Here is a 12552-nt window from a genome sequence, read left to right on the forward strand (position 1 = left end):
TTTACCTATAGGGAAGGGGGTGGGGGAGGGCAAAAGTGGTAAAGGGGCACACATGTATGGTGACAGATAACACCTAGACTATTGATGATGAACACGATGCAGTCTATACAGAAACTGATATATAATAATGTACTCCTGAAATTTACACAATGTTATAAGCCAATGTGACCTCAATAAAATAATTAAAGAATTTTTTAAAAAGAAAACAGTTTCCATTAAAGGATAAAGATGGAAACCAGGTAAGTTAAGAAGTGAAATGTGGGTAGTAAGAAAGTAGAAGCAAGGAGTATAAAGTTTACTTCCAAGAGTGTAATAGGACAACTTAAATATTCAACAATAAAATGTTAGTTAAAGTCTGGAGGAGATAGGAGAATACCATGGGACCATTAAAAGAAACGATACAGAAAAACCAAACATACCAACAGAGAAAGATGGTAAAACATGTTGTCAAACTTTTTAAAACACGTACAACACAGAACATTTGCATGCACTAAGATCAAGCCTCAAAATATGTAAAGCAAAAAGTAAGAAAAGAACTATAAGAAATGAACAAATTCATAACAACAATTTTTAAACATCTCTCAGTAGTTAAAAGCAGACCAAAAGTCACTATGAGCTGGCTCCAGTATACCCCTGCTGCTTATCCTCATTGATAATCAGAGAATTACAATTTAAAAATACAATTACACATCATTATACACCCAGAGACTATCAAAAGTTTTAAAGTCCATCAAGTCCAAGCGTAGGTGGGCATGTGAGGCAATGGGAACCCTCGTACAGTGCTGCTGGGAGCTTCAGCCGCTTTATAAAACTCTTTGACCTAATCACTCAAAGTTGAAGAACTGGCAATTCCACTCCCAGTCAAAATATTTAACAACCAATATGAGACACTCCATTTCCCACAAACAGCCATGGAAGTGTGGTGCATGGGGGCACTTCAGTATTGTCCAGCGAGGTCCAGGGACTACTCTGTACTGGGCACAGCCAGAGACCCAGAACCACTGCGAGCCAGGTGACGGACTCACACAACCGAAGGGGCATGGAAGTAGTTCCTCAGCAGTGACTAAAGAGGACTCCTCAGGGCTGGAACAGAGTTGAAAGGGAACTTGGGAGTTTGGGGCAGAGGCTTTTTACCAACTATTTTAATAGTGGACATCACCTTAATAGTGGGTACTGGCTGCTTATTAATCCTGAACCCTCCCTATGGCAACTCAAGCACATGTACAACAGGATACACGAAAAGAACTTTATGCAACCACTGATTCACCACAAGCAAAAAGGAAAATGGATGATAATGAAAATATATGAACAGCCACGGACAACGTAGGTGAATCTCACAAACACAGAGTTGAGAAAAAGAAAAAGACATGAAAGAATGCATACACTAAGATTCCATGCACATAAAGTTTTTAGTAGGTGAAACTACACTGTGCTGTAAAGAGAAGCAAAATCATAAAGAAATGTGAGGGAATGATTAGGGCTGTGAAGGAGAAGGACGGAAACAGGAAGGACTCCGGGCCAGAGGAAATGTCCTTTACTTTGTAATTATGTGTTAACTCATCTGTATATCTTTAATGAGCTTTTCTCTATTATCTTATATTCTGCAATAAAAAGGGGAAAAAAATGAGTAAACAAGAATCTTCTCCAAATAACTGCTGGGAGCAATCGGGGTTGGCACCTGCAATATGATAGCACAGATGACGTGGCGAGAGACAGGCAGAGCTGGAGATCACAGAAACAAAAAAGGAGAGACAGTGATTGGAGAATGAAAGAGCAGGAATGGTATTTATTTGCACAGTTCATTACAGGACTCAGAGCAGCTGGATAGAAGTGGCAGAGCTTCCTAAGTCAGAGAGAAACTTCCAAAGCGAGGCTCCCAGAGGAAAATGGGCACCAAAGGCAAAGTAAGCCAACATACTGTTTCTTTGTTCAACTCTTGTTTTGTTTGTTTTTGTTGTCTCTTTATACATTTGCTAAATGAAGCTTTCTTTGGGGATTGCTCTCAGAAAGCAGCAATTTAAAGCTGATCTAAAGGATATGAGTGACCCTCATGCTAGGAATGTATTCTAAAGAAATTTCTGTGGATTTGTCAAAATGCTTGCAACAGGGATGTGCAATTAAATATTATTCATAATGGCCAAAAAAGAGAGATTTGAGTAACTACGCTAGCCCCATAAAATAACATTTACATTTATGTGAAATAATACTAGAGAACAATATAGAAAATTTTCATAGTATATTAATAAGTAGAAAAACATAGATTACAAAATATTATATACAATATGATCCCATTGGGAATACTCAAAGGGTTTACCTCAAAATCATAAAATGAGTAATAAAATTTACAGGTGGATTTTGTTTCTTTTCTTCTTATTTGTATTTTGAAACTTCTCTAAAAAAAATACATATTGCATTTGTAATAAGACTAATGATATTTAAACATGTAATTCAAAATTGTATAACAACTATCAAAAAATATGTATTCGTGTGATCGAAGACTGGGAAAATCATACCAAAAGCAAAATTAGTAGCATTAGAATTGAGGATTACGAGTTTGTTTCTTTGCACTTTCTTTCAATGTTACTTATACTTAAAATTAAAAATACAATTTTAAGAGGCCAAATAAAGTTTTAATATGGACATTATAGAATCTTGATGCTTAATTTCTTTTCATACATTTTTACCCAAATTCTTGCAAAGAGACCCAATTTCTATTTAATTTACATTCTGCTGGTAAATTTCATAATTGTGTGAGCCTCTCTGCTCAGATTTCCATGTGCACATGAACTGCCTGGGGACCTGGTTCCAGGGCAGATTTAGACTTAGCGGGTTTGGCACAGAGCTTGTTCCCTGGTGATGTCAATAACTGCTGGTCCGAGGGAAGCCCATGCTTTGAGTAGCAAAGATGAGAAACACACCTGTACTCTAGCAACAAGGACTCAGGTAATTCAGAGCTGATATCAAATTGCTCAGTCAACAAATACTTATTGGCCATATACGCTGTCCAAACCCTATAAATTTATCCTCTCTGTTATGGAGAAAAAAATCAAGGCATTATATTAAGATAAACTTTAATACACCTGTTCTTTTCAAAACTTAAGAGTGCAATCACTATAATGCAGAATATGACTTCTTATTTTCCATTAAGATCATTTGTGTTTAAAATAATATAAGTATAGATAGCATCCAGCCACAAAATCCATTGCTCCTTTTCATGAAATTATGGTATCAACGTGCTCTTTAATTTTTTCCCATAACATCCTGTCTTTCCCTCTCTCCCTCCCTCCCATCCTCCCTCTCCCTCCCTCTCCTTCGCCTGCTCTCCGTCTCCCCTCTCCCTCCCTCTCCCTCTTTCTTAGGTTATTAAATGTAAAGCCGCTGTAGCCTGGGAAGCAGGCAAGCCCCTTTGCATCGAAGAGGTTGAGGTCGCTCCCCCCAAGGCTCATGAAGTTCGCGTTCAGGTAAGTGGGAACTTGCCTTGGCGGGACAGACAAGACCCTAAGTGCAGACTTGGCTTCTGCCAGGTCACGCCTCTGTGGGACATACAACGGAGATCCCCAGAGTTCCCACTAGGGGGAATCACATTTTCAGGTTCAGAGAAAAACAGGCATTATCTCCAGAAGAGGTAATTATTAATTCTGTTTCATTTGTTCTTCATAATGGGCTTAAAATTTAACTGACCTATCCTAACATTTGTCATTGACCCTGGAAATCAGACAAAGGAATTCACTTTGGATTAGAATTAGTTAGGTTTTCTTTTTGTTTTCCAATTGCCAGTGATTGGAAAGTGTTATTAAAGGAGGTAGAGAATTTGGTTCAAAAGAAGGGAGAGGAAAAACTGAATGCTGTCCTGGGCAGCATAAGCATCTTGGGCGCCCAGAGGAGGGGACAGGTGTGGGTGAGCAGGGAAAAGAGACTGAACTGAGTAGAGTGGGACCACAGACGGCAAGCTGGGACCATTGCTCCATTTTCCACGCTGCTGGCCAGGTCGATATTTCCCTCCAGGACCACCACAGTAAGGGTTTCTCCATCGGAATGAACAGGATATTCTGATGAATTGAATCCTGAAGAATAATAATACAGGGATACATGGGTAATTAGTTTAGATAATCCTTTATTTGATCTCTCTCTCTTTTAACTATGAAAGTTTTATTACCTCTATTTCATTTCATGTAGTTTCCACAAAATTTGAACACCCCAGAAACCTGTGTTCCCTCCATTCTTTCTGCCTAATAGACTTTAACTTTTCCCCATTACCTTTGATTTCTCCTCCTGGACACACTAACTGCCTATTCTATTTTTGTGATTTTCCAAAGACAGTGAAAGGTAGAAAACAAAGGTGCATGATAACAGGAAAAGAATATATCCTCACATATTTGGGGGGGGGGGTTCAAAATATAACTCTTTTATTGAGCTCTAAGCATGTCGTAAAGTTTCAAGGTGACATTGGACCTAAGATTATCCACTTAACAACCCCACTGATATAATTACAGAAACACAACTTGGGTCTGTGGTTGCTTGTAGATCATTGCCACTGCTGTGTGCCACAGTGACCACCATCCCATTGACCCGAAAGCTGAGGACCGGTTCTTACCAGTGATCCTTGGCCACGAGGCTGCCGGGATTGTGGAAAGTGTTGGGCCAGGAGTGACCGGCTTCAAACCAGGTATTTTATTTTCTGGTTCCAGTTAAATGGAAATGTCAGAGTATTTCAGAGATAATTCCTGATGTAGTCCTGGCTCTGCAGGCTGTAATCGATCTCTGTTTATCTGGGGGAACATCTTTTCCAAAGCAAAACTGAGACACACAATCCATCACACTCTAACAATGGGACAGAATATTTGAAATCAGAACTGTCTAATAACAACAGGAAATATGGCCACTTGTTTACGTACAGCACTAAGAAGTTGCCCTATGAAGCCAAGTTACAAAGTCGGTTTAACTAAAGCTTCCGTGGGGACTAAATGACAATTTATAACAACCTCCTCTAAACGAAACAGAAAACTAGTTTAATATTATAAAGAATTTAAAGAATGAAGACTCACAGGTAGCTTAAGTAAGAAACATTATATGTCTGTGAACATTAGCTTAAGGGTATTTTTGAAAGTTTGTAAGATAAAACTAATACGTAAATGAAGCATGCCAATGGCTGAAATTATTTACTTCACATTTTATAACAGACCCACCGAACACTGGAATACGGGCCAAGCAATCAGGCAGAAATGGCCTCACTTGTCAGGCAGGTTGAACCATATGATTCTTTCCTCCTTTATGAGAAGGCTCCACACTTAGAGGCATACAAGTATCTTTCCGTTCCAAACAAGACCAGAGAAAGAAATTGCTCCCAAAAGTTTTGCATCCATGAAGGAATCTGGCCAACGGGTCCCAGCTCTGTCACTTACTGGCTGTGTGACCTTCACCATTAAGTCAGTTTTCTGTGATTCAACTCAGTGTTCTGTTTGCTAAACTGGGGACCATAACAGTACTCATCTCAAAGGGTTGTTCTGATAATTAAATGAGATAACACACGTAAGCAGTTAGAATGGGGCCTGGCACACGCTAAATCTTGAACAAATGTTAATTACCATTATTGGACCGTGGTCATCAGAGAACAGAAGCCATTATTAAACTGAAAGTGAGGGAAAGTGGAAACTGAGCATGAACTAAATGGTGAAACCTGGCGGTGATATAAAGTTTACCCTCCATATCGACTCTATGAGTGTCCACCTCTCCTATAATATGAGGGTCTTCTCTTCTATGCAGGGTGTTTAGAAACGTGATGAACAATAATCATGATGCAGAGAGCTGCAATGACAGCAGAGTCTCAGATGGGACTCCACACCTAACCGTATCAATAAGGATTTGTGGCTTGACCGCCCAGCAGAGAAAAAAGAAAAAGAAAAAAAGATAGTACATGCAATGCTTGGGGCAATCAGCAATCTTGTAAGGTAACAGAATACTGTAGCCACCTATACTTTCTGTGGAACATAAAACATATAACGTAAAGAATGGTGTTGTCCACCGATTCATCAGGTAGAAACTATTTATAAGTTACATCTTAGGACTCATTCAACCTATAGTCTTTCCTTCTAGGTGACAAAGTAATTCCACTCTACACACCTCAATGTAAAAAATGCAAGCTGTGTCTGAGTCCACACACAAATTTTTGTGAAAAACTCAAGTAAGTGCTACACACTGTTAGTAAGAGTACAAACTGGTACAAATATTTTGGGCAGTACGTTGGCAATACCTCAATGGAGATGAAGAGGGGCATACTTTCTACCCATGAATTCTACTCCTAGGTGTGCACAAGAATTGCTGCACAAAATCACCCAAAGAGATGTGCTAGAATGTTCCTTGTGACATTGTTGATAATGCCAAGCAGTGGAAAATAGCACCTGTCCATCAATAAAAGAATAGATTAACAAATCGCTGTGTAGTAAAACAATGGAATACTATGGAACAATGAAAATGGCTAAACAATCTACACGCATCAACATAGAATAATCTCACACACAATGTTAACGGAAAGAAGCAAGTTGCTGACAGATAGATTTAGCAAGGTGTCATATACAAATGCAATACCGTATATCGTTTATGGTATATGTGTATGTAGTAAAGATAGAAATACACCACTGGAATGATAACTGCCAAACTCAGAACAGGAGCTACCTCTACGGGGGAGGAGAGAGGAGTGCAGTGAAGCACAGTAAAGTGAGTTATTCCAAGGCCGCATAGACGTAAGTCCTGGAGCTAGAGTTTGAACCCAGCCAGCCTGGTTCCAAGTCCAAAATCTCATCACCCTGTTCTTTACTGAGACTGTAGAAAGATATGTTTGTCCCTAATGCAAACTGAAACTAGTTTTTTCAGAAGCTAAAATTGTACTACTCTTACTTTTATTACTGTGCCTCAATTCCCTCGTCTGTAAAATGGGGATAATAATAATGCCTACTTCAGAGGGTTGTTGCAGATATTCAAAGAATTCACGCACTCTTGTGCAAACCTTTAATGAAATAATAGAGTTGGGTAATGACCATCATTCTCTGTAACATCACTAAAAGACACAGAATTATGTTTCTCCAGATGAAAATACACAACATCATCTTTGAAGTATTCCTACAAAAATATAAAACCTGAATTAGATCAAGCATTTAGATCAAACATACTGGTTTAGAAGAAATAAAGGGACGAAGAAACATGTTAAACCAGATTACAGGAATGTAATCAGAAAAATCCAGAATGAGGAAAACTACAGGAAAAATGACTGTTTCTTCAACAAATAGATTGCTAGGAAAAAGCAAGGGGGGGGCGGGGAGTGAGAACATGTTAATTAAAAGAGACTTAAGAGACCCAACACAATGTGCGGACCTAAAACAACCTTTATCGATTTGAGATACATACTAAAACATCTGCGGATGAAATAGCCATGTCTGGGATCTCCTTCAAAGTAGTCCAGTGATGGTAGAACAGGTGCGGTGTGGGGAGGCGGGTAATAGACGAAGCCAGATGGACCATGAGTTGACCCTGGCTGACGCTGGGAGACGGCTACACGGAGACTCATTATGTTATTCCTTCCACTTTTATGTGTGTTTCAGTTTTCCATAACAAAAAGTTTTTGAGAACTAATACTTGTGAAGCCCTTAAAACAGTTTCTGGCCCATAAAAAGTATTCATTGAAAAGTTTGTTGTCATTATTATTTTTAGACTACTTCTGACTATAGATTTAGGTGAAGAGTCTCAAGTCGTTTTCTCAATTTTTCCATCTCATAAAACTGCCATAACAAGCACATAATGCCTAACACTTGTTTCAGGAAAGTTCAGTGGTCCTCTTACTTTCTGTTTCTAATATGTTTTTTTTCTAGTCTAACCAAAAGTCCTCTTCTTGATCAAGAACTAATGGAAGACAAAAGCTCCAGGTTTACCTGCAAAGGAAAACCCATTTACCATTTCTTTGGGACCAGTACCTTCTCTCAGTACACCGTAGTGTCAGATAAAAATCTTGCCAAAATTGATGACGATGCAAATTTAGAGAGAGTTTGTCTGCTTGGATGTGGGTTTTCAACTGGCTATGGAGCTGCACTGAACACTGCCAAGGTAAAATGGTCAGTCACCAGGTTGTGTCAAATACAAGTTACTAGGAGGCAGCGTGATAAACCAGAGAGAGGTATCTTCAAACCCTGGCTCTGTGGTTTATTACCTCTGTGATTTTAGGCAAGTTACTTAACCTCTTTACTCCCACCTCTCTGCAACAATATCTACTACAAAACAGCTGTGCGGATCCTTAAGTTATATTACATATGTAAGACATCTGGCCCAGTGGCTGGCAGCCAGTCCGGGTTGATTTCTCTTCCTATACTGGTACATTAGATTATAGACCGTCCCTGATTTAAGTACAGCCTGCTTAAATATGCCCCCTAAATAGGAATGCTCATCCTGGGGCGGCCCACCCAGTCAAGAGACAAGAGAAAGTACAGACCCCGCCCCCCTCAATCTATCAGGCCCTCCTCTCTCCCTGAGGCTCTGCAGATTCCTCTCCCTCAAACTGCACTAACTCAGCTCTGCCTCTCATCGCCCCCTTTGGGGCTTCAAAAGAGGGTCTCAGGTGGAAGCCTTGATGGTGGCAAGATGAGTCCCTGGAATCCCCTGGTAGAAGTTAGAGGCATTTACAAAGCTCTTTAACAGAGAGGCTGGAGAAATGTCAGTATTACCTGGATGCCTCAAACCACCTCCTTATTTAAACCTCGAGATTAGTCTTCGTCCTTCCACTCCAAACTGCAAACTGCAACCAGAGTGGCCTCTCGAAACAACTAATCTGAAGACTCCATGCCCCTTCCTTATGCCCCTTTTCTGTGGGTGTGCTGCAGTATTTGCCACTTCCTGCTGGAAACCTACCCCAGCCTCAGGCATGCCTTGGGTGCCCCTCCCAGTTTTTCCCAAAGCATCCATTTATCCCTGTCTTACTACTTATCATGCTATTGAGAAATTTCCCATTTATTTCTCCTTCCTATTTGAATATTTGCTCCTTGAGGGCAAGAACTCTCTCTCCTGTTCATTGTGATATCTCCAGAGCCTAGCCTGTGGCTGGTACAATAGTAGGAGCTTGACAATTTTTCAGTGAATGAATGAATAAAGCCACGTTCATATGCAACCTGAAAAACATCTTGGAGAGGCTTGGTCCTCGAGTTTGCAATCCAAAACTTCCTTTCTATCAGGTTACCTAAAGTTGTTCAATGTCAAGGAAACAAAGTCAGCCTAATGAAAATAAGGAGCCGATCTAGCAGCCAGAACGCCAAGGTATGACTTTTCTTTGAGAATTATGTTGGCCAAGCAGACAGAAATGCTACTCCTGGCCATCAGCATATTCTCTCCCTCTACAAATTCCTCTACTCATTCATTCATCTGTAAAAATAAAACAATTGTAGGAGAAGCCAAACTACAATCTGAAGGCTCCTAGAGGAAGGGGGTGTTAGCTGGGTGGCGTTAACCGCTGATGTGACCGTGGCAGTCAAGGCATAGTCTCCTTTGGACAGCACTGGAGACGAAGGCGAGAGTTACTACTCTGCGGGCCACACACACACACCCCTTTTCTGGACTCCATGCAGACTATCATCTTCTACGTCCAGAATCTTTCTTCGGTGGTAGTAACACTAGAGAGTCAGCTACAATTTTCTTTTAAATCTAGTCAAAGTTGACCTAAATTCCCAGGACCTGTTCTTCCCACTACTGAGGAATACTAAACCACCTTATGAGATGCTCAGAGAAGAGAGAGGAATCTGATAGGAACAAGTTAATGAAGCGAAGTATCAGTAATTCTAGCCAAAAGATATAGCCTGAGAATCCGTCTACTGTGAACGACATTGCTACAATGGGAAAAATGCATTTCTACTTCCAGTGAGACTCAGAGGCAAACTTTGTAACACAATCTCAGGAGAAAGATGTTTGGAAATACACTAAATGCACACCCGCAATATTACGGTAAATAGTATATAGTGTATATAGAACGATATTCTGAGTATTTACAAAATATGTATTTTATTTCGCCTGGGTAGCAAAAGCCAGTACATTCATGCCGAATATCACGCATCAATTAAAGTAAGAGGTGTGCATTCACTCTGTTCCTTAGTAATTTTGTTTCCAATTGAGAATGTATCAATACCTCTCTTGGCCAGGTTTTCTCTTCCCTTGTGTTTATGCTTTGATGGGAACACTTTCCCATCATCACTAGAAAATAGTGATTAAGTATTTCTCTGTGTAGTAGTTTTTGCCTCTGAACCACTCTACAGAATCACATGTCCCAGTTACAGCAGCCTTCCTTACTATCTTGTATATTAAGTTTCTACTTAATTCAATGCAACGAACATTTAGTAAAGAACCAACGTACAGAAGACTCCTTGACAGCAACGTGAAAGATGAAAAGCCTCTGCCTTAAAGAACTTACAGTCTTTTAAAGAAACACACACACACAGAAAATCAAACAATCAAGGAGATTATAAATTGCACAGTATAGAGAAAGCATTAATTTCTGATTGAAGAATCAAGAAAGGTTTCACGGAAAGAGGGTCATTTAAGTCAGGCCTAGAAGTATAGGTTATATTTTAATTAAAGGAAATCAGGTGAAAAGTACACCAGGCTGAGGGAACAGCATGAACTAAGGCATGAGGAAAGGAAAGTGCAACAGTTTGCTGTGGCTGTAGTACCAGGGATACCATGCAGATGATGTTGGAAGGTAACGGGAGCCAGATAATAAAAATCCTCCAATGCTATGCAAAGAAATTCTGGATTCATTCCATTTGATGAATTGATGATTTGGGATGATTAAGTAAGTTAATGCACATTTAGAGAAATATTAGCAGTCATTCAAAATCAACTATAACATTAACACAACCATATAAGGCCTGTTACAAATATAGATATCAAATTACTTGTGGTCTATTAAAAAAGGAAAACGATAAACACTTTAAAATGCATAGGCTTTAGAATTTTGTCCTGGTACACTACAGGGAAAGGAAAAACAAGGGGATGATTTTCATTTGGGTTTGCTCCTTATGAACTGATAATCCGAACGGCCCTCAGATGATTCTCCAAATTTAGTGACTCAGCCATTTTCACATTGAACAGATTTCCCCCAATGGCTATATCATTTAGTTTTATGACAGGCAGTCTTATTTATACACTCCTGCCCCCGCCTCACTCTGTCCCTTAAAAAAAAAAGTGGGACCAGCTGTTTTAAAAGTTAATTTATGATTGTCCTGTCTGCAGGTCACTCCGGGTTCTACTTGTGCCGTCTTTGGCCTAGGCGGTGTCGGTCTTTCTGCTATAATGGGTTGTAAAGTGGCAGGAGCTTCCAGGATCATAGCTATTGACATCAACAGTGAGAAATTTACTAAGGCCAAAGCCCTTGGAGCCACTGACTGCCTCAATCCTAGAGACCTAGATAAACGTGTCCAGGAGGTCATCATCGAAATGACGAATGGAGGCGTGGATTTTGCTCTTGACTGTGCAGGTGGATCTGAGGCCATGGTATGTATACTTTTTATGATAGTATATAATAAATAATATTTATTAACATTGAACATCGACAATATGTGTATATTAATATATTTGTTTATTTTATATTTAATACTAGTATACTTATAGGTATATAAATTACATATTCTTATATAAGCAATATTTAATTAATTCAATATTTAATTTTAATTAAACAGAAATAAATAAAGGAAAAACTCAAAGATGAAATTTTAAAAGAATTTGCCTACACGAAGTCAGCAAAAAAATACGAAAAGGAAAAGAAAAGCAGATTTAGAGGAGGGAGTAAGACAAGGTGTTTGGCGTCGCCCTAACGGGAGGTATCCACTCCCATCTTCCCGTGGAGCAAAAAGAGGTCAGCAACCTACAACAATCCAGTTTGTCCATCAGATCTCAATACGCGCGCTGCAAAATTAGGTCCAGATTATAGATTTGAAATTTTTAACCCCGTAAAAATCATACACACACACGCACTGCAAAATTAGAAGTCACTCTCTTTGGCCTAAATGCTGCAAGCACTGCTCAGTCTGATTCCCCCTCCTCTGGGACGCTGCATCCTCTGCGGGGCCCTCTGAGCATGCTCCCTGGTTGCGGCCTGGAGGCGGCCGGGCCCATCCGCTCCCGAAGGCGGGCGAGCCGCCCAGGCGGCCGAGGGAAAGGGAGCTCGCCCGCGCGCCCAGCCCCGCAGGCCAGCACCTTCACCTAACGCGCGTTTGCTCAAAGACGCTAAGTAGAGTTTCTTTTGTTTTGTTAATGAAATGACCAAAGAATTCATCAACTAATCATCTGCCTGTGGATTCCTCGGGTCCTCGGGGAGACTGCGAGGTAGCTGCGGGCCAGGCCCTTCTGTTTCCGCCTTGGCTCAGCCTGGCTGCTAAAGCCCTCCCCTGGGGAGGGTCTGACGGGCGCAGTCTGAGCTCCCGCCGCGAGCGGGCTCTGCGGGCCCTGGCCCTTGTTCTCCCCTGACCTGGTCCTTCCCCAGGAGGGCATGGAGAGCAGGGAGCGCTGCTGAGAGCTCTCGGGCCT

The 12552-nt window shown here is 40.5% G+C and overlaps 1 protein-coding gene across 3 annotated transcripts in view; it reads left to right on the forward strand.

The window, feature by feature from the left end:
• The first annotated feature begins 1748 nt into the window (after positions 1-1748).
• The window catches only part of LOC106827761 (all-trans-retinol dehydrogenase [NAD(+)] ADH4), a 38097-nt gene continuing 27293 nt past the window's right edge, over positions 1749-12552 (forward strand). For all 3 annotated transcript variants that reach the window (XM_070505311.1, XM_070505312.1, XM_070505313.1), the window contains exons 1-6: positions 1749-1904; positions 3360-3461; positions 4525-4666; positions 6094-6181; positions 7863-8094; positions 11260-11520. In XM_070505311.1, the coding sequence (XP_070361412.1) occupies positions 1887-1904; positions 3360-3461; positions 4525-4666; positions 6094-6181; positions 7863-8094; positions 11260-11520 (843 nt within the window). In that variant the 5' untranslated portion in view covers positions 1749-1886. The remainder of the gene's footprint in view (positions 1905-3359; positions 3462-4524; positions 4667-6093; positions 6182-7862; positions 8095-11259; positions 11521-12552) is intronic.

This window comes from Equus asinus, chromosome 3 (assembly GCF_041296235.1).
Source record: "Equus asinus isolate D_3611 breed Donkey chromosome 3, EquAss-T2T_v2, whole genome shotgun sequence".
In the NCBI taxonomy this organism is placed as follows: domain Eukaryota; kingdom Metazoa; phylum Chordata; class Mammalia; order Perissodactyla; family Equidae; genus Equus; species Equus asinus.